The sequence below is a fragment of the Gorilla gorilla genome, chromosome 19 (assembly GCF_029281585.2).
Source record: "Gorilla gorilla gorilla isolate KB3781 chromosome 19, NHGRI_mGorGor1-v2.1_pri, whole genome shotgun sequence".
NCBI classification, from domain to species: Eukaryota; Metazoa; Chordata; class Mammalia; order Primates; family Hominidae; genus Gorilla; species Gorilla gorilla.
This window is the reverse complement of record NC_073243.2, coordinates 20,455,260-20,478,667: the sequence shown is the minus strand read 5'-3', so window position 1 is coordinate 20,478,667 and position 23,408 is coordinate 20,455,260. Positions and strand designations below refer to the sequence as shown.

The window sequence follows — 23,408 nt, the reverse complement described above, 5'->3', positions numbered from 1 at the left end:
TCCCCCCACCTCAGCCTCCTGAGTAGCTAGGACTGCAGGCATGCACCATCACGCCCGGCTAATTTTTGAAATTTCTTGTAGAGACAAAGTTTCACTACGCTGCCCAGGCTGGTCTTGGCCTCCTGGGCTGAAATGATCCTCCCGCCTCAGCCTCCCAAAGCGCTGGGATTACAGGTGTGAGCCACCGCGCCCGGCCTTAACTTACGCCTTTTAGCATCTAAAGTTGTAAGGTATTTATGAAAAAAATTGTTCATCTTTGTAAAAGTATCAATTTCCTCTCCAAAGCACAATAACTGAGCCAAACTGACCATGAAAATAAACTGATTTAAGGTCTAATTCTACCGCTAACCAGCTGTATGACTTTAAGGAAATCACAAGATTCTCAAGCCTCAGTTTCCTCATGAAGACAGTGGCAATACTTTCTTGCATAAATTTCTAACTACTTATAAAAATCCAATAGTAAAATAAGAGAACTTTTAAACGCTGTGAAATGTTCATTGTTATCACAGGAGTTAATGATTTGGCAGTCGAAGTCACAGAAGGAAATACCTAGTCATGCTAAGTTGTTTTGAAATCTTTACTCTCTCAACATCAGTTTCCATCACTCTTAAAATATTTTGAATCTCTAGCCAAAGACAGTTTTAAGAACATTAATTACAAAAAGTAATTGTGTGAAGTCGCTTAAAGACGGATACCTGGGAAGTTGTGGTAGGCATGCAAATAGGACAGACCCAGAAAGATGTAAACACGTGAAACCACAAAGGAAAAGTTCATGTGTGTCAACTCTGTATTCTGAGTGTTAAACTGTTTCATAAAATGTGAAAAAAGAAAAAGCATTATTTCTGGGATACTTTATTCATTTTTGGGTACTACAATTTTATCAAGGCTCAAGTTTATATACTTAACAGGTCCTCATGCTAATTACCTCTGGTACTTTTGATTTGCTGGACATTACCCAGAGCTATTCACTACCATGTTGTCATTATGAACAGAAAAACTGTAAACAAATACCAAGCCTAAATATCCATTTTTGGCACTTAAAAGTGAAATAGAGAGCCTGGAGGAAGACTTGGTCAACACTAACTTTAGTTATATATATATGAACATATATTATATATGAATGTTACATTTATATATAAAAATACAAAAAAACAGGAGACAAACAGAAGTTTAAAATAAAGTTAGAAAATCTTAATTTTTTGTAATAAAGCATTTCAAACATTATGTTTGCCAACAGTAGGAGTTCTAACATTCGTTTATTGCTTTTACTGCTGTATATGTAATTATTAAGATTTTCAAACATATTCAAAAGTTGAGGGTATACTACAACAATCCTTCATATAGCTTTCACCAAGACTCAAAAGGTATTAAGATTTGCCATGCTTATTTATTTTTTTGAGACGGAGTCTCACTCTTGTTGCCCAGGGTAGAGTGCAGTGGCACGATCTTGGCTCACTGCAACCTCTGCCTCCCAGGTTCAACAGATTGTCCTGCTTCAGCCTCCCGAGTAGCTGGGACTACAGGCGCGTGCCACCACACCCAGCTAATTTTTGTATTTTTTAGTAGAGACGGGGTTTCGCCTTGTTGGCCAGGCTTGTCTTGAACTCCTGACCTCAGGTGATGGCCCGCCTCAGCCTCCCAAAGTGCTAGGATTACAGGCATGAGCCACCACACCCAGCCTGCCGTGCTTATTTAAACTATCCTTTTTCTTTCCTGTAGTATTTTAAAGCAAACCCCAGAAATACTACATTATCTAACGTACTGTACAGATGCATCTCTAAAAATATGGACAGTTTCTTATATAAACAAAGTGCCACTGTCACACAAAACAAAATTAACAACTGCCTGATAAGTAATACCAAATCTCTGGTAAAACTTCTCCAATTGACAAAAAAAAAAAAAAAAAAGTATTTCTGAATATTTGTTTAAATTAAGATCAAAACAAGATTCAAGTACTTCATTTGGTTATACTAATAATTTATTTTTTTTTTTGAGACAGTCTCACTCTGTCGCCCAGGCTGGAGTGCAGTGGCGCAACCTCTGCCACCCAGGTTCAAGTGATTCTCCTGCCTCAGCCTCCCGAGTAGCTGAGATTACAGGCGCCTGCCACTGCGCCTGGCGAATTTTTGTAGTTTTAGTAGAGACAGGGTTTCACCATCTTGGCCTGGCTGGTCTTGAACTCCTGACCTCGTGATCCACCTGCCTCGGCCTCCCAAAGTGCTGGGATTACAGGCGTGAGCCACTGCGCCCGGCCTTTTTTTTTTTTTAACACAGCGTCTCACTACATCGCCCAGGCTGGAGTGCAGTGGTGCGACCTCAGCTCACTGCCATCTCTGCCTCCCAGGCTGAAGTGATCCTCTCACCTCAGCTTCCCACATAGCTGGGACTATAGGCACATGCCAATACACCCAGCTAATTTTTGTATTTTTTTGTAGAGAGGGGGTTTTGTCATGCTGCCCAGGCTAGTCTCCAACTCCTAGGCTCAAGTGATCTGCCCACCTCAGCCTCCCAAAGTGCTGGGATTACAGGCATGAGCTACTATGCCTGGCCTATACTAATGCTATAAAGCATTATAAACTACTTCAAGCATAGAAACAATATAAAAAATCCTATAATGGGCACTTATTACCTATCACCTAGATCCATCATTTTTAATATTTTGCTACATCTCCTTCCATTTCTTTTTAACTTCAGGAAACAAAACATCACAAATACACTACCTTCCTCTGAGGTAACAACTGTCAGGAATTTGGGTTTATCATTACAGTGCGTATATGTTATATCTTTACTTACGTTGCAGGTTTTGAAACCTTAATGTTCTTTTGCAGTTACTTCTTAGCCCTCAGCATTGTTGACTGTTGATAACTACTTCACTCATTAATTAGAATATCACAGTCTCAATATATCATATATTATGTTCACAGGTATCAGGTGTGAAACTGAAACCTGCTTTATCTGTATAGACGTTCTCATTGTCCTATGCCCATTGTCCCAGTCTTTTCCCATTTTGACAATGTCATCTTTGTCATATTTCAAATTTTCACATTTGTGAGGGTCCCATTTGGGGAACTCTGTTCTATAAAAATTGTTTATTTTCATGCCAATACTTTATATACTGTCTAACATAGCTTTATACTGTTTTGCCTACTTTTGTCTATTTTTAAATGTTTACATAAGAAAAAGTTTAACAAAAAGGTAATGATCATTTTGAGTAAGTGGGGAAATTTGCCCTACCAGATACCAAAAATTATTATAAAATTCATGTATGCACCAGCCAGCTCCAGTAACCATACACTCATGGCAAATCATCCCCAATCCATCCATATGCACTCCATATATATTGTGAGACAAATCTCAGACACATAGTCACATGCAAAATAATCACGTTTTAGTCAACAACAAAAAATATACACGACAGTGGTTACATGAGATTATAGGTGCTGAAAAATTCTTACTGCCTAGTGACATCTAGCCATGGTAACATCATACTGCCAAACATCTTGTCTATGTTTAGCTATGTTGCTTTTTGGGTTTTGTTTCTTTTTTTGGGGGTTGTTTTTTGTTTTTTTTTTTGAGACAGAATCTCACTCTGTCGCCCAGGCTGGAGTGCAGTGGCATGATCTCGGCTCACTGCAACCTCCACTCCCAAGTTCAAGCGATTCTCCTGCCTCAGTCTCCCAAGTAGCTGGGATTACAGGCACGTGCCACCACACCCGGCTAATTTTTGTATTTTGGGTAAAGACGGAGTGTCGCCATGTTGGCCAGGCTGATCTCGAACTCCTGACCTCAGGTGATCCGCCCACCTCGGCCTCCCAAAGTGCTGGGATTACAGGCATGAGCCACCGTGCCCAGCCTGTTTAGCTATGTTTAATACAAAAATATCACTGTGTTATAACTGCTTACAGCATTCAGTACAGTAACGTGCTGTACAGCTTTTCAGTTTAGTAGCAATAGGCTATACCATGTAGCCTACATGTGTAGTAGGCTATATACCATCTAGGTTTTTGTCAGTACATTCCACGTTCGCACAAGGACAAAATCACCAAACGATGCATTTCTGAGAATGTATCGCCATCACGAAGCAATGCATAACTGTATTTTATTTTTTTAATAAATGTTTTAGCAGTTTCAGGTTCTCAGCAAAATTGAGCAGAAAATACAGAGGTTTCCCATATGCCCCACACCCCTGTACATCCACACTCCTCTACTATAGGCACCCTGTACCACAGTGGCACATTTGATACAACTGATGAACCCACACTGGCACATTATCATCACCCACTTCGTTTACACTAGGGTTCACTCTTAAATGTGCTACATTCTATGGGTTTTAACAAATGTATAACGACATGTTCCCACCACCACAGTATCATATAAAATAGTTTCACTGCTCTAAAAATTCTCTGTACTCTACATATTCACCCCCTCTTCCTCCTACCCCTGGCAACCACTGATCTTTTTTTTGTTTCCACAGTTTTGCCTCTTCTAGAATGTCATATGCTTGGAATCATACAGTATATAGCCTTTTCAAATTGCCTTCTTTCACTTAGTAGTTTGCATTAACATTCCTCCATGTCTGTTCATGACTTAAGAGCTCATTCCTTTTTAGCATGGAATAATATTCCACTGTCTCAATATACCAGTGTATTCATCCATTAACCTATTGAAGGACATCTTCCATGCTTCCAAGTTGTGACAATTATGAATAAAGCTGTTATAAATATATTTGTGCAAGTTTTGGGACAAAGCTTCTCAAGTCATTTAATTGCATACCAAGGAGCATGACTGCTGAATCAAAAGGCAAGAGTATGCCTAGTTTTGTAAGAAAGCACTAAACTTACATCCCAAAGTGGCTACGTCATTTTGCATTCCCACCAGCAATGAATGCTGCTGTTGCTCCACATCCTCACCAGCATTTTTTGGTATCGGCAGTATTTTGGATTTAGGCCATTCTCATAGTCTAATAATCTTTTCATATACTTACTTGCCGTCTGCATATACTCTTTAGTGAGGTGTTTGGGTCTTCTGCCCATGTGGTAATGGGGCTGTTCATTTTGTTACTGTTGCATTTTATTTTTATTGATGCACATGTACATAGTTAAAGTACATGTGATAATACATTAATGTAACTTGTAAAAATCAAACTGGGTGTAGTTCGGGTATCTATCACCCTAAATATTTGTCGTTTTTTTTTTCTTTCATCCCATGGACACCAAGGGTTGTCTTTTCTTTACGCTAGAACCATTTGAATTCTTCTATTTTGAAATCTAGAATAGATTACTGTAAACAAGAGTCACCCTATTGATCTGTTTAACACTAGGTCTTATTTCTTCTATCAAACCACATACTCATACCCATTAATCAACTTCTCTTCATCTCCCCCGACCCCCGCTTTCCCTGACCTTCGTACCACCAATCTAGTCTATCTTCTCATGAGATCCACTTTTTTAGCCTCCACAAGTGAGACCATGTGATACTTGACTTTCAGTGTTTGGCTTATTTCATTTAACATAATGACTTCCAGTTCCATCCATGTTGCTGCAAATGACAGGATTTCATTCTTTCTTCTTCTTCTTTTTTTTTTTTTTTTTGACGGAGTTTTGCTCTCGTTGCCCAGGTTGGAGTGCAGTGGCACGATCTTGGCTCACTGCAACCTCCACCTCCCGGGTTCAAGCTATTCTCCTGCCTCAGCTTCCCAAGTAGCTGGGATTACAGGCAGGCACCACTACGCCTAGATAATATTTTGGGGTTTTTTTGGTTTGTTTTTGCTTTTTTAGTAGAGACGGGGTTTCACCATGTTGCCCAGGCTGGTCTCGAACTCCTGAGCTCAGGCAATCCACCCGCCTCGGCCTCCCAAAGTGCTAGGATTATAGGCATGAGCCACCACGCCCAGCGATTTCATTTCTTTTGGATATATACCCAATAGTGGAATTGCTGGATCATATGGCAATTCTTATTTTAGTCTTTTGAGGAACCTCCATACTATTCTCCACAGTGGCTATACTAACTTACATTCCCACCATCAGAGGATGAATGCCTGTCTTTTTGATAAAAGCAATTTTGACTGCGGTGACAGGATATCCCATTGTAGTTTTGCTTTGCATTTCTCTAATGATTAGTGATGTTCAGCATCTTTTCACATACCTCTTGGCCATTTACGTCTTTTGAAAAATGCCTATTTGAATCTTTTGTGTTTAAATAAAATTTGCTTCTTGGTTACTTCTTTATATATTGTAGTTATTAATCCCTTATGAGATGGGTAGTTTGCAAATATTTTCTCCCATTCTGTAGCTTGTCTCTTCACTTTGTTTCCCTTATTGTGCAGAGGCTTCTTAGCCTGATGCAATCCCATTTGTCTATTTTTGCCTACGCTTTTGAGGTCTTACACACACACAAATCTCTGCTCAGACCAATGTCTGTTTCCCCAGTGTTTTCCTCTAGTGGCTTCATAGTTTCAGGTCTTAGATTTAAGTCTTTAATCTACTTTGATTGTTGTGTATATGAAGAGAGATGGGGCCTAATTTCATTCTTCTGCAAATGGCTACCCAGTCATCCTACCACCATTTATTGAAGAGACTTTCCTTTTCTCATTGAATATTCTTGGTGCCTTTGTTGCAGATGAGTTGACTGCAAAATGCATGGATTTGTTTCTGGGTACTCTATTCTGTTCCATTAGTCTACGTGTCAGTTTTTATGCCAGTGCCATGCTGATTGGGTTACTATAGCTTTGTAGTAAATTTTAATGTTATATAGTGTGATTCCTCCAGCTTTGTTACCTTTGCTAAGTATAGCTTTGGCTATACAGGGTCTTTCACAGTTCCATATAAATTTTAAGATTTTTCTGTTTCTGTGAAAAATGTCATTGGTATTTTGATAGGAATTGTATTGAATCTGTAAATTGCTTTGGATAGTATTGTCATTTCAACAATATTAATTCTCCTAAACCCATGACCACGGACCATCTTTCCATTTGTATGTGTGTCCTCTTCAATTTCTTTCATTGGTGTTTTACAGATCTTTCGCTTCTTTGGTTAAATTGATTCCTAGATATACATATATATTCCTAGATATATATATATATATATAGATATATATATATTCCTAGATATATATATATATAGATATATATATAGATATATATATATCACCAATGAAAGAAATTGAAGAGGACACACATACAAATGGAAAGATGGTCTGTGTGGTGTGTGTATGTGTGTGTGTGTGTGTGTGTGTTTTGCAGCCATTGTAAATGGGATTGCTTTAATTTCTTTTTCAGGCTGTTCACTGTTGGTATATATTAATGCTAATGATTTTTGTGTATTGATTTTGTGTCCTGTGATTTTACTAAAGTCATCAGTCAACAGTTTTTTGGTGGTGTCTTTAAGTTTTTCTAAATATAAGACTGTGTCATCTGTGAACAAGACAAACAACCTCATGCTTTCCAATTTGGATGCCTTTTATTTCTCTTGCCTAAGTGTTCTGGCTGCAATTTCCAATACTATATTAAATAAAACTGGCTGAAGTGGGCATCCTTGTTCCAGATCTCAGAGGAAAGGCCTTCAACTCTTCCCCATCCAGTATGATGCTAGTTGTGGGTTTGTCATGTATGGCCTTCATTATTTTGAGGTATGTTCCTTCGACACACAATTTGATGAGGGTTTGTATCATAAAGAGGTGCTGAATTTTACTGAATGCTTGTGCAGCATCTATTGATATAACCATACAGTTTTTGTTGTTGTTGTTTGTTTTTTTTGAGACAGTCTCTCACTCCATCACCCAGGCTGGAGTGCAGTGGCATAATCTCAACTCACTGCAACCTCATCTCCTGGGTTCAAGCAATTCTCATGCCTCAGCCTCCAGAGTAGCTGGGATTGCAGGTGTGCACCACCATGCCCGGCTAATTTTTTGAATTTTTTGTGAAGATGGAGTTTCACCATGTTGGCCAGGCTGGTCTCAAACTCCTGGCCTCAAGTGATCCACCCGCCTCGGCCTCCCAAAGTGTTGGGATTACAGGCATGAGCCACTGCACCTGGCCAACCATATGGCTTTTGTTCTTGGTTATGTTAATGTGATGTATCACATTTCTTTATTTGTGTATATCGAACCATCCTTGCATCCTCAGGAGTAATCTACTTGATCATGGTAGCTGATCTTTTTAATATGTTGTTGAATTCAGCTTGCTAGTATTTTTTTCAAGGATTTCCGTATCCACCGTGTGGTTTAATTCTGATGTCTCTTTGTTGATTTGCTGCCCGGATAATCTGTCCATTACTAAGAGTGGAGTGACAAAGTCCTCTATTATCGTATTGCAGTCTCTCCCACCCATCAGATTGGCTAATTGTTTTATATGTACTTGGAAGTACCAGTGTTAGGTGCATAGATATTTGTAATTGTCCTCTTGCTGAATTGATCCCTTTATTATTATATGACCCTTTTTTCCTCTTTTTACGGTCTTTTCTTTTTTTTCTTTTGAGACAGTTTCACTGTCACCCAGACTTGGCATGCAGAGTGGCACAATCATAGCTCACTGCAACCTCAAACTCCTGGGCTCAAGGAATTCTCCCACCTCAGCCTCCCAAGTAGCTGGGACTACAAGCATGTACCACCATGCCTGGCTAACTTTTTTTGAGATGGAGTTTCACTTCTGTTGCCCAGGCTGGAGTGCAATGGCGCAATCTCAGCTCACTGCAACCTCCGCCCTCTGGGTTCAAGCGATTCTCCTGCCTCAGCCTCCCAAGTAGCTGCGATTACAGGCGCCTACCTCCATGCCAGGCTAGTTTTTTATATTTCTAGTAGAGATGGGGTTTCACCATGTTGGCCAGGCTGGTCTTGAATGCCTGACCTCAGGTGATCCACCCGCCCTGGCCTCCCAAAGTGCTGGGATTAGAGGCATGAGCCACCGCACCCGGCTTCCTGGCTAATTTTTAAATTTTAAATTTTGTTTTAGCGACAGGGTTGCCCAGGCTAATCACAAACTCCTGGCTTTAAGCGATCTCACCTAGGCCTCCCAAAGCAATGAGATTACAGGTATAAGCCACTGCACCTAGCTTTTCTTAAGTCTTAGATTTGTAGTCTATTTTAATCTGACGTAGGTATACTTACTTACTCCTGCTCTTTTTTGGTTTCCAGTTGCATGAAATATCCTTTACTAGCTCTTCACTTTCATTTTATGTGTATCTTTACAGGTAAAGTGGGTTTCTTTCTTGGGTTATTTTTTTGAGACACGGTCATGCTCTGCTACCCAGGCTGGAGTGCAGAGGCACAAATACGGCTCACTGCAGCCTCAACCTCTCAGGCTCAAGCAACTCTCCTGCCTCAGCCTACTGTGTATCTGGGACCACAGGCACATACCAGCATGCCCAGCTAATTTTTGCTTTGTTCGTTTGAGATAGGGTCTTGCTCTGTCACCCAGGCTGGAGTGCTGTGGCACAATCACAGCTCACTGCAGCCTTGACTTCCTGGGCTTAAACGATCCTCTCACCTCAGGCTTCCAAGTAGCTGGGACTACAGGCACATGCCACCACATCTGGCTAACTTTTGTATTTTTTAGTAGAGATGGGGTCTCAGTTTGTTGCCCAGGCTGGTCTCCATCTCCTGGGCTCAAGCAATCCTCTCACCCTGGCCTCCCAAAGTGCTGGGATTACAGGTGTGAGCCACTGCACTCAGCCAGTTTTATTTTTTGTAGAGCCAGGGTCTCACTTTGCTGCCCAGGCTGGCCTCAAACTCCTGGGCTCAAGTGATCCTCCCACCTCAACCTCCCAAAATATTGGGATTACAGGCATGAGCCACTGCACCCAGCCAAAGTGGGTTTCTTGTAGGCAGTATATAGTTGGGGCTTGTTTTTTTAACCATTCAGCCACTCAGGCTTTAAATTGGAGAACTGAGTCCATATACATTCAGTGTTGTTATTATCTATAAGAAAGGACTTACTACTGCCATTTTATTGCTTGTTTTCTGGTTGTTTTGTAACTCCTCTCTTCTTTCTGTCTTTGGGGCTAAGTGATTTTTTCTGGTAGTATGTCTTAATTCATTGCTTTTTATTTTTAGTCAATCTATTATAGGTTTTTGTTTTGTGTTTATCACAAGGCTTACAAAAAACATCTTGTAGATAACAAGTTACTTTAAAGACAACTTATCTTAAAAAATAGAAACAACGAAATAAGTGGGAAAAAAACTTCTACAACTTAGCTCCACTTTCCCCACATTTTGAATTTTAGTTGTCTCAACTTACATGTATCTACATTACCTATCTCTGAATAGGCTGCCATAGCTATTACTATTCTTGGTAGATTTGTCTTTTGGGCTTTATACTAGAGTTATCAACTGCAGTATTAAGAGTCTAACTCTGTCCATGTCTGAGTCTGTCCATGTACTTAATTTTACCAGTGTGTTTCTTTTTCTTTTTTCTTTTTTTTTTGGTGTGTTAGCATTTTTTAAATTTCAAATGGAAGAACTCCCTTTAGCATTTCTTGTGGGATGGGTCTGGTAGTGGTCAATTCTCTCAAACTTCTGTCTGGGAAAGAATGTATCTCTCCTTCATATTTGAAGGATAACTTTGTTGGATATACAATTCTTAGATGTTAAATTTTTTTTTTCTTTCAGCACATTGAAGGTGTCATTCCACTCCTTCCTTACCTTTATGGTTTGTACTGAGAAGTCTGTTGACAAACTGACTGAAGCTCCATTAGGGTTATTTGCTACTTTTCTCTTGCTACTTTTAGGATCCTCTCTTTGTCCTTGACCATTGAGAGTTGGTTATTATATACCTTGGGGTGGTTTTATTTGGGACAAATCTCTTTGGTGTCCTCTGGCCTTCCTGCATGTGGATATTTATATCCTTCTCAAGTTTTGGAGAGTTTTCTGCTATTTCTTTGAATAAGCTTTCTACCCTTGCTCTTGCTCAACTCCCTCTTGAAGACCAACAATTCTTAGATTTGGTCTTTTGAAATAATTTTCTACATCCTGTAGGTCATCTTCACTGCTTTTCATTCCTTTTTGTCCTCTTTGTATTTTCAAACAGCCTGTCTTCAAGGTCACTGCTTCTTTCCTCTGCTTGATCCATTTTGCTGCTGAGAGCCTCTGATGAATTTTCCAGTTGAGAAAATCTATTTATCAGTTCTAAGACTTCTGTTTAATTTTTTAATTATTTCAATATCCTTGTTAAATTTCTCTGGTAGGCTGGGTGTGGTAGCTCACGCCTGTAATCCCAACACTTTGGGAGGCCAAGGCAGGCAGATTGAGGTCAGGAGTTCGAGACCAGCCTAGCCAACATGGTGAAACCCCATCTCTACTAAAAATACAAAAATCAGCCAGGTGTGGTGGCGGGCGCCTGTAATCCTAGCTACTTGGGAGACTGAGGCAGGAAAATCACTTGAACCTGGGAGGCAGAGGTTGCAGTGAGCCGAGATTGCGGCACTGCACTCCAGCCTGGGTGATGAAGTGAGACTCCACCTCAAAAAGGAAAAAAATATATATAAGTTTTTTTTTTTTTTTTGAGACAGAATCTCATTCTGTCACCAGGCTGGAGTGCAGTGGCATGATCTCAGCTCACTGCAATCTCTGCCTCTCGGCTCGAGCAATTCCCCTGCCTCAGCCTCCCTAGTAGCTGGGATTACAGGTGTGTACCACCACACCCGGTTAATTTTTTGTATTTTAGCAGAGACGGGGTTTCACCATGTTGGCCAGGATGGTCTGGAACCCCTGACCTCGTGATCCACCCACCTCGGCCTCCCAAAGTGCTGGGATTACAGGCATGAGCCACCACGCCTGGCCTAAACTTTTTAATTGAAAAATAGTAATTGTATATATGTATTGGGTACAAAGTGGTATTCTGATACAGCTATACCTTGTGAAATGATCAAATCAGTGCAATTAACATATCCATCACCTCAAATATGGTAAGTTACACATTGATTTTTGAATGTTGAACCAGTCTTGCGTACCTACACAAATGCCACGTGGCTGCAGTGTATAACTTTTATACATTGTTGGACTGGATTTGCTAAGATACTGTCAAGGAATCTTGCATCTATGTGCATGACAGATGTAAGTCTGTAGTTTTCATTAAATGTCTCTGTATGGTTTTGAGATTAGGATTATGCAGACCTCATAGAATGAGTTAGGAAGTATTCCCTCTGTTTCTATCTTCTGAAAGATTACAGAGAATAGAGACTCAGAGAGATTCGTATAACTCATGGTATAGTTTCTTCCTTAAATGGCAGATAGAACTCACCAGTGAACACAACTGGGCATAGTGCTTTCTTTTTTGGAAGGTTATTAATCATGAAGTTGTTCCATAATTTTCTTGTATTATCCTTTTACTATATATGGGACCTAGAGTACAGTCTCCTCTTTCATTTCTGATACCAATAATTTCTCGTTAGTAATCTTTTTTTACTTACATTGGCTTACTGTACTTTTTTGTAACAACTTCATTGAGATATAATTCACATACTACTTTTCGCCCACCAGTAACCAATCAGTAATTCTGATAGCATACTCCCATTGGGTGTCCTCTAATTTAATTCTGACACTATCTACCTGGAAATAACTCAGATCATACAAGCTGAAAATTCAGTCTAACAAGACTGAAGTCCACTTCTGATATCAATTGCAAGCTTCAAAATTATTTTACCTGTGTTTCTGACTGACCAGCTATAAATTGAGGTTCCTACAACCATCTCCTTAGGTTTGATTAATTTGTTAATGGGCTCACAGAACTCAGGGAAACATTTATTTGCATTTACCAATTTATTATAAAGACTATTACAAAGGATATAGAGAAAAAGGTGCACAGGACAAGGCATGTGGGAAGGAGCATGGAGCTTCTACGCCCTCTCTGGGGCACCACCCACCAGGAACCTTCACATCTTCAGTTATCTGGAAGCTCTCCAAACCCTATCCTTTTTAGTTATTAGAGGCTTTATTACATGGACATGATTAAACGGCCACTAATGATCAACTTAACCTTTAGCTCCTCTCCTCTCCCTGGAGGTTGGGAGGTAGGGTTGGAAGTTCCAACCTCTAATCCTGTGTTGGTCTTTCTGGTGACCATCCCCTATCCTGAAATTACCTAGGGGCTGCCAGCCATCAGTCAGCTCATTAACAAAGACACCTATCACTTTAAAATTGTTAAGGCTTTAAAAGTTATATGCCAGCAAACAGAAAACTACATATATATATATATATATATATATATCCTTTTCAGTATGGATTCCTTTCCTTTCCTTTCCTTTTTCTTTCTTTCTTTGGGTAAGTGCCCTACATAGATCCTCACTTCTAGATGTTGAACAGAAGTGGTCAGAGTGTACGTAATTGTCCTGTTTCTGATTTTAGGGGAAAGGCATTTGGTCTTTAAACATTAAGTGTGATGTTAGCTGTAAGTTTTTTGTAGAAGCCCATTTTCAGGTTGACAAAATTCCCTTCTATTCCTATTTTAGTGTTTTTATCACGAAACAGTGGTAGGTTTTGTCAAATACTTTTTCTGTGTCTAGTAAGATGATCATGTGTCTCTGTTTTTTATCCTACTGATTTTCAGGTGTTGCACCAACCTTGCATTCCTGAGATGAATCCCACTTTTCATGCTGTGTGATTCTTTTTACCTGTAGCTTAATTTGATTTGCTAGTTCTTTTGTGAGAATTTTTGCATCTATATTCCCAAGTAATACTGGGCTAAGTTTCTTGCGATGTCTTCCTTGGTTTTGAGGTCAGGATAACACTAGCCTCAAAGAATAAGTGGGGATGTGTCTCCTCCAAAAATTAGCCAGGCATGGTAGCAGGTGCCCGTAATTCCATCAACTCAGGAGGCTAGGGCAGGAGAATCGACTGAACCTGGGAAGCAGAGGTTGCAGTCAGCCAATATAGTGCCACAGCACGCCAGCCTGGGTGACAGAGCAAGACTTCATCTCAAAAGATAAACATTAAAAAAATTTTAAAAATTTATCAATTTCTGTATTTTGTATTGTTTCTTATATTCTTTTTTTTTTTTTTTTTTTGAGACAGAGTCTTGCTCTGTCACCGAGGCTGGAGTGCAGTAGCGTGATCCCAGTTCACTGCAACCTCTGTCTCTTGGGTTCAGGCAATTCTCCTACCTCAGCCTCCCGAGTAGGTGGGATTACAGGCACCTGCCACCACGCCCAGCTAATTTTTGCATTTTTAGTAGATATGGGGTTTCACCACGATGGCCAGGCTGATCTTGAACTCCTGACCTCATGCAATCCGCCCACCTTGGCCTCCCAAAGTGCTGGGATTATAGGCATGAGTCACCACGCCCAGCCTATCCTATTTCTTACATCCTATGTATTTCCTCTATGTTTTCTTTTTGCGAATGTCTATCTCTACCAGCAGTTCTTTTTTTTTTTTTTTTTTTTTTTTTTTGAGACAGAGTCTCACTTTGTTGCCCAGGGTGGAATGCAGTGGCAAGATGTCGGCTCACTGCAACCTCCACCTCCCGGGTTCAAGCCATTCTCCTACCTCAGCTTCCCAAGCAGCTGGGACTACTGGCGCACACCGCCATGCCCAGCTAATTTTTTGTATTTTAGTAGACACACGGTTTCACCATGTTTCCCAGGCTGTTCTCAAACTCCTGAACTCAGGCAATCCGCCTGCCTCGGCCTCCCAAAGTGACAGGATTACAGGCATGAGCCACTGCAGCCGGCCTACTAGCAGTACTTTTAGTGATTATGTAGATGGCTAAGTGCTTAGTTTTTATATGCCTAAAATATCTATTTTGCCCTCACTCTTACATAATTTAGCAGCATATAAAATTTTAGGTTGACAATTATTTTTTCTCTGCACTTTGGAGATCTTATTTCATTGTCTTCTGGCATCTATGGTGTTTATGAAGTATCTCTTGTCATTGTAATTGTTTCTTTTCTCTGGTAGCTTTTCACATTTTCTTTTGATTCTTGATGTTCTATCTTACAAAAGATGTGTCAAGGTATGAATTTACTACTTTTTGTTTTGTTTTGTTTTTTGAGATGGAGTCTCACTCTGTGGCCCAGGCTGGAGTGCAGTGCTGCAATTTCAGCTCCCTGCAACCTCCGCCTCCTAGGTTCAAGCAATTCTCCTGCCTTCAGCCTCCCAAGTAGCAGGGATTACAGATGTGCACCACCATGCTCGGCTAGTTTTTTGTATTTTTAGTAGAGATGGGGTTTCATCATGTTGACCAGGCTGGTCTCAAACTCCTGACCTCAAGTGATCCACCCGCCTCAGCCTCCCAAAATGTTGAGATTACAGGTGTGAGCCACCATGCCCGGCCTGAATTTACTATTATTTATCCTGTTTGGTACTCAGTATTTATGTTAAGGACTCACATTTTTTATTAGTAAAAATCTAAGTTATTATCTCTTCAAATATTCTTTACTATTCCTTCCATTCTCTTCCCCTGGAACTCTTTTCAGATGTGTGTTGAAGGCTCTTAATTCATCCTCTATGTCTTTATATTCTTTCATATTTCCCTCTTTGTCTCACTAGGAGGAAGAACTCAGTACTGGTTTCTAATTTACTAAAACCTCTGTATCGTCTCTACTGGTTAAATCTATTAGCAAACACTATTTTAATTTCTAATCGTTTGTTTACAGTATTACTAATGGGTTATAATTGTTAATTTTATATACTCTGTTTTCATTTCCCTATCTAAGTGCAAGTTTATGGCACTGGAACCACAGATAGCTTCCCAAATCTAGCTTTTCACTATTGAAATTCTGATTAGTTAGCGTAACAGCTTTATATAAATTACAACCATGTATAAAGACCTTCTGAACACCAGTAGAAAATTTCAGTGTCCTCTGGTGATTAGCTATAAGCTCTACTCCTATTTTTCGTCAAATTGAAAACTATATGGCCTTTTGTTCTGTGTTTCATGTAACCGTCTCTTACTCATTGCCAACACTACAAATTTCCAAAGCACAAAACATAAACACTGCTGTAATGCCAAGCTCTGAAGTTAGTTTAGGAAAAGCTGAATCAGAAAATACTTCAACAGAAAAGCAATAAAACTTTCAGAAATATAGCCGGGCATGGTGGCTCACGCCTGTAATCCCAGCACTTTGGGAAGCTGAAGTGGGCGGATCACAAGGTCAGGAGATCGAGACCATCCTGGCTAACACGGTGAAACCCCGTCTCTACTAAAAATACAAAAAATTAGCCGGGCGTGGTGGCGGGTGCCTGTAGTCCCAACTACTCGGGAGGCTGAGGCAGGAGAATGGCGTGAAGCCGGGAGGCGGAGCTTGCAGTGAGCCGAGATCGTGCCACTGCACTCCAGCCTGGGTGACAGAGCAAGACTCCATCTCAAAAAAAAAAAAAAAAAAAAAAACTTTCAGAAATATTTATAACATTCCCAGTTGAAGTTGGCTTGGAAAAGAAGGGGTACTAAGACCAGCCTGGAAAACGTGGTGAAAGCCCAACTCTACTAAAAATACAAAAACTAGCTGGGCGTGGTGGCACCCGCCTGTAGTCCCAGCTACTCAGGAGGCTAAGGCAGGAGAACCACTTGAACCTGGGAGGCGGAGGCTGCAGTGAGCCAAGATCGTGCCACTGCACTCCAGCCTGGGCGACAGAGCAAAACTCCATCTCAAAAAAAAAAAAAAAAAGAATAGGTACTAAGAAAAGAACAGGCAGTAAGAGAAGTAAAAAGGTGCATTTTTCATTACCATTTGCACTTATATTTCAGCTATTCTGCAAACAAGTGCAAACACAGCTATGACAACACTAAAGCAAAAGCTGGACCTATTAGGGGAAAACCAATGTTTGGACTTTCAGGGTTACCTTGACCTGGTTTTCCTGAAAGATAAAACAAAGACTGCTGTCCACATCAAAATCCTGGTTTATACTGTAAACACCCGTGGCAATCATTAAAGACTAGATTTAGACTTCACAGTGGATACAATAAAAGCTGCTGTCTCAGGGGAAATCTTCACATTTGATTTTTATTATGATATAGGCTAACGGCCAAGACAAAAACTAATAATCAGCATTGACCTTTTATATACTATGCATTTTCTTGAGGAATGCCACCACAAACTCAAAAAGGATCACGGTATTTTTTTTGAAATTTTGTAAAAAGCTACCCCAACTGTTCGCTGTGGCCAGCGAAGTTTATTGAGCGCTCTGGACAGTAAAGATACAACAGCACACAAAAAGACTATGTACTGGGTTTAGATGCATCAATGCAATCTTAACAAACCAAGCATGTTTTCTGAACCAACCCATGTTACAAGCTCTTTAATTCACAGATCTAAAACTGCAGTTGATAATGCATTTCAGAAATGGGGGGTTCTTAGTCATTTTCATTTCTTCAGAGTTTTTGGGAAAATTCTATTTTATAATTTCAAAGAAAATAAGAAAACAAAGGAACCCTAACAGTTTTATTGGGGACAGAGAAACAGAAAGCAAAACAAACAAGGTTTAGACAAGACTAACTTCAATTAGCTGCAGACAGGATGAACAAGCTACAGAGGTTTTGGTATAAGAGGTAAAGGAGAAAATGGATATCATTAGCCAGCATCATACTGCTGGGTTTCAACTTATCACCAGAGAAAATACTACCACAACCTTTTATATACACATCAAATGTATTACAGGTCATCTTGACAAGAATATAGCATTTCAGAGTTGACAGTGGTGCTTGATTAATTCAAAAACATAAACAAATTTTAAAAGGGAGACGATAAATTCATGTAAAGATACTGAATAACCAGATAGAACTTATTTCTCTTGAGACAGAGTCTCGCTCTGTCGACCAGGCTGGAGTGCAGTGGCACAATCTTGGCTCACTGCAACTTCTGCCTCCTGGGTTCAAGCAATTCTCCTAACTCAGCTCCCCAAGTAGCTGGGACTACAGGCACACACCACCACCAGGCCCAGCTAATTTTTGTATTTTTAATACAGACAGGGTTTCACCATGTTGGCCAGGCCTGACTCTAACTCCTGACCTCAGGTGATCCACCCGCCTCAGCCTCTCAAACTGCTAGGATTACAGGCATGTGCGACCGTGCCTAGTCCAGACAGGGCTATTTCTTGTGACACACAATACATCTTGAAATGATGATACTGTGCAAAATGTATTATCTACCACAGTAGACTATTCTTTCTTGGGAATAGAAACCATATATCTCATTCATCCCAACCTCCACAGTGTCTTGCAGAGTGCCACCATGCCTAGACATGAACATCAGCTTTCCCACCTACTTACCAGCCTATAAAAGAAAAAAAAAAACAGCCCTCCTGAAAGCCATGAAAAAATGGAACTCCATACCATACCACAGTCAGTAATCCTTTCCAAGCCAGGGCTAAATTCTACAAGGCCTAAGAACCTTCCATCATATAGTATCTTACTATGGTTCATTGTCCTGTTGTATTAAAAACTCCTCTATGAGGCCAGGCACGGTGGCTCATGCCTGTAATCCCAGCAGTTTGGGAGGCTGAGGCGGGGCAGATCATTTGAGGTTAGGAGTTCAAGATCAGCCCGGCCAACAGGGTGAAACCCTGTCTCTACTGAAAATACAAAAAAATTAGCCGGGTGTGGTGGCACACGCCTGTAATCCCTGCTACTCGGGAGGCTAAGGCAGGAGAATCACTTGAACCGTGGGGCGGAGGTTGCAGTGAGCCAAGATTGTTGTGCCACCGCACTCCATCCAGCCTGGGTGAAAAAGCGAGACTCTGCCTCACAGAGGATAACTAAAATTAGTGTCAATAATTAAAAAGTGAATGACTAATAACAGTGTAACAAATCTTTTGGCAAGTCAGGTGGACGCAAGTCCTCTTTCAACGAAATTGAAGACAGACCTAATTCAGTTGTTGGCTGATAGGACAAAAACATTTTGATGCTAAAGAACTATGTAATTTAACATATAATTCAGAAACAGCTAAGAGAATTGAATAATAATTGCTGTAATAAAACTCTTTCTATTTACTCACTCATGAGACCAAGGGTTCTTGGCATTTATATGTTTAAAAAAAAAATACTACAATAGAATTGATGCTGACAAGCTATCTTTTTCTAGCAGTAAATAATATGCATCCAGAGATTAACGATTTAATGAGAACCAATGTATCTCAAAAGAGCTGCATTTCCAATGATTTTTATATTTTCCTATTTTTTAGTCTGTTTTTTTTTTTTTTTTTTTTTTTGAGATGAAGTCGTGCTCCGTCACCCAGGCTGGATGGAGTGCCACTGCACTCCACAGCACAATCTCAGCTTGCTGCAACCTCCACCTCCCAGGTTCAAGCGATTCTCCTGCCTCAGCCTTCTGAGTAGTTGGGATTACAGACCCATGCCAACATGCCTTCTAATTTTTGTATTTTTTTGTAGAGACAGAGTTTCACCATGTTGGCCCAGCTGGTCTTGAACTCATGACCTTGTGATCCGCCTGCCTCGGCCTCCCAAAATGCTGGGATTACAGGTGTCAGCCACCGCGCCTGGCCTTATTTTCATAGTATTTAAATATGTAAAATATCCATAATGTGATCAACTGTGTATTTATAATAAATTTTAATAATATCTCCATAAAGAAAACATTTATATGCATATTTTAAGAGTTTCAAGCACAAGATATTACTTTAGGCCAATAGTTTTTAAAATATGGTCTCTGAACAGTAACATCTCCATCAACTGGTAACTTGCTAAAAACACAAATTCTGGATCCCAGTGACCTAGTAAATCAGCATCTCTGAGGGTGGAAGCCAGTAATCCTTGTTTTAACGAACCCTATTAGGTAATTCAAATGCACACTCAAGCCCATTGTGGTGGCTCACGCCTGTAATCCCAACACTTTGGGAGGCCGAGGCGGGAGGATCATCTGAGGTCAGGAGTTCGAGACCAGCCTGGCCAACGTGGTGAGACCCTGTCTCTACTAGAAATACAAAAATTAGCAGGGCGTGGTGGCACACACCTGTAGTCCCAGCTACTAGGGAGGCTAAGGCACAAGAGTCGCTTGAACCCAGGAGGCAGAGGTTGCAGTGAGCCAAGATCACACCACTGCACTTCAGCCTGGGCAACACAGCGAGACTCGGTCTCAAAAAAAAAAAAAAAATGAATGAAACAAATGCACACTCAAGTTTCAAAACCATTTTTAAGAAAAAAATTCTAAAGGAGATGTAAAGAAGAAAACCCAATGCAAGGAGGAAAACCACTGTAAAATTTCTGCTATAAAGCTATTCATCTGTTTGTTAAACAGATAACAATGGATAAATCACTGATATTTTCATTCCACTGGATATGTTTAAAAGCAGGAAGTTGGCCAGGCGTGGTGGCTCACCCAGCACTTTGGGAGGCCGAAGCAGGCGGATCACAAGGTCAGGAGTTTGAGACCAGCCTGACCAACATGGTGAAACCCCGTCTCTACTAAAAATACAAAAATTAGGCGGGCATGGTGGCACACACCTGTAATCCCAGCTACTCGGGAGGCTGGGGCAGGGCAGGAGAATCACTTGAATATGGGAGGCGGAGGTTGTAGTGAGCTGAGATAGTGCCACTGAACTCCAGCCTGCGTGACAGGGGAAGATGTCGGGGGAGACTCCCATCTCAAAAAAAAAAAAACAAAAGCACGAAGCTTTCATTTAAATTGCAAGTATCAACAATATAAAATTTTATCCTTCACATCTTTTCAAGCAAAAAATTTTAAACATCAACTTTAACATGTATGAAGGTTGTATATAAGTATATATTTTACAGAGTTCATAAGTTAAAAAAGTTGCATGATCACTAGTCCAGAACAGGATTTCTCAAACTGTAGTACTTGAACTAGCAGTAACTGGAATCATCTATGAGCTTATTAGAAATGCAAATTTCTGGGCTCCACCCAAACATACTGTGGTTTAACAAGCTCTCCAGGTGATTTTTATCCACATTTGAATTTGAGAGCCACTATTCTATTATAGACTAGAGCAGTTTTCAAAATTTAGTGTGCAGCTGGACCCAAATCCCACAGTTTCTAACTCAGTAAATCTGGGCGGGACCCAAACATTTGCATTTCTAACAACTTTCCCAGGTGATGATGACGATAATCATGCTGTTCCACAATCACACTTTGAGAATCACTGGTCTAGAGAGCTGTGGAAACTACATTCACATTATTCTAGGTCGATACTTAGAATGTAAGCCCCTTCCCTGATCCTTCAAATTAGGTCCCCCATCATGTTCTCTCATGTATTTTCCTTATACAGTTTCTTTCTTTTTTTTTTTTTTTTGAGATGGGAGTTTCATTCTTGTCGCCCACGCTGGAGTGCAATGGCGCAATCTCAGCTCACCTCAACGTCTACCTCCTGGGTTCAAGCAATTCTTCTGCCTCAGCCTCCCGAGCAGCTGGGATTACAGGCATGCGCCACCACGCCCAGCTAATTTTGTATTTTTAGTACAGACAGGGTTTCTCCATGTTGGCCAGGCTGGTCTTGAACTCCTGACCTCAGGTGATCCGCCCCCGCCCCTTGGCCTCCCAAAGTGCTGGGATTACAGGTGTGAGCCACCGTGCCCAGCCTGCAATTTCCTGTTTTAACGACTCATCACACAATCACTTAACATCTGTTTTGCTCATTGAGTTCAACCAAGTTAAAGAACCACATGAATTTTCCTCTTTCTGTATACCCAACACATAAGTATAATGTCTGCCTCATAGTAGATATTAAATAAATATTTATTGATAAATAACTGAATATTTGTTGGGTAAAACTGATGTTTCATGGAATTAAAGATAACATAGCTAAAGCTGTTATTAGAATGCCAACAATCCTAGTTTGCCCACAACTGTATCCCAAATGTTAAGAGCAATAACATTCTCTTATCTCAAGGCTATGCAACCTAAATATGAACAGTAAGATCAAAAAACAAGGCAAAATCTGAAGAAGGCATTTTTCAACTTGTTTTTCAATCCCATTCTTAACCTAGCCTTTAAACAGTATTCTTTTATTATGCAAGTACAAATAAAATCAAGGTTTATTCAATGATAAAATTAACACTACTACCAAGAAACTCAACACTTTAAGGCAGTTTTCGCATTGAAGTTGGTGCGAGACTTATGAACTTACCCTCTTTAGCCAAATATAACTCCTTAAATTTTGCTCTCTTTTGATTAAATTCTTGTTCAAGCTGCTGTTGTGCACGTAAAAATTCTGCATTAATTTTTTCCAATTCTGCTACCCGTTGCTGAAGAGAAACTGGGGGAAAAAAACACTAGTTAACAAGTAATAACTTTTATTCATAAATTTATAAAACAGTAAATTAGTATTCTAGCTGTACATTGCTATACGTGAAACAAGTATTCAAGCTTCTTCCAAAAATCCACCATATGCTAGGATATTCTAATGTTTAAAAAAAGTAAGACAGACCAGGCATGGTGGCTCACGCCTGTAATCCCAGCACTTTGGGAGGCCGAGGCGGGCGGATCACCCGAGGTCAGGAGTTCGAGACCAGCCTGGCCGACATGGAGAAATCCCATCTCTATTAAAAATACAAAAATTAGCCAGGTGTAGTGGCAGGTGCCTGTAATCCCAGCTACTCAGGAGGCTGAGGCGGGAGAATCGCTTGAACCCGGGAGGCGGAGGTTGCAGTGGGCCGAGATCGCACCACTGCACTCTAGCCTGGGTGACAGAGTGAGACTCTGTCTCAAAAAAAAAAAAAAAAGATCCTTGTATTAGACTTAATACACAACTGTAAATGAGTCATGTAAAGTGAAACCACAAATATACAGAGAATCACATAAGGCCAACTTCCCCACAAAAAAAGAGCTTCTAGGCCGGGCGCGGTGGCTCACGCCTGTAATCCCAGCACTTTGGGAGGCCGAGGCAGGCGGATCACGAGGTCAGGAGATCAAGACCATCCTGGCTAACACGGTGAAACCCCGTCTCTACTAAAAACACAAAAAATTAGCTGGGCGTGGTGGCGGGCGCCTGTAATCCCAGCTACTGGGAGGCTGAGGCAGGAGAATGGCGTGAACCCAGGAGGTGGAGCTTGCAGTGAGCCGAGATCGCGCCACTGCACTCCAGCCTGGGCGACAGAGCGAGACTCCGTCTCAAAAAAAAAAAGAGCTTCTAAAGTGCCTTTGTGCAACTGAATAGCAATTTAATTTTAGAACCGTTAAATATTGGATTATTTGAGCTACTTATCCCACAAATGAACCTACTGCCAATCTTGCTATTTCCCATTTCTCTCAAGTGTCACAAGCAAAATCTAATAGGTTCCCTAACTAGTGTAGCCATACCAGACCGAACTATTCTTCCAACTTCAAAATGATCCATTACCATTATACTGAGATCATAATCAAAAACCCATTCATAGAGAGGATACAGAACTGTACATTCTATATAAACTCTCAATTACTGGGAGATAATCTGGTTTTCTTCCATGTTTTCAATATTGATCATGGTGTGCGGAAATTAGCAGACTTTTTTTTTACTTTATGGACTCTATAATT

General features: G+C 40.5%; 1 protein-coding gene across 6 annotated transcripts in view; it reads right to left on the bottom strand.

Moving 5' to 3' along the window:
- The window catches only part of RABEP1 (rabaptin, RAB GTPase binding effector protein 1), a 103,891-nt gene that overhangs the window by 54,995 nt on the left and 25,488 nt on the right, over positions 1–23,408 (bottom strand). For 4 of the 6 annotated variants that reach the window (XM_004058382.5, XM_055367258.2, XM_019013169.4 and 1 more), the window contains exon 2: positions 22,024–22,152. The exons of the other annotated variants lie outside the window; for them this stretch is intronic. In XM_004058382.5, coding sequence (XP_004058430.3) covers positions 22,024–22,152 — 129 coding nt within the window. The remainder of the gene's footprint in view (positions 1–22,023; positions 22,153–23,408) is intronic. 6 annotated transcript variants of the gene reach the window in all.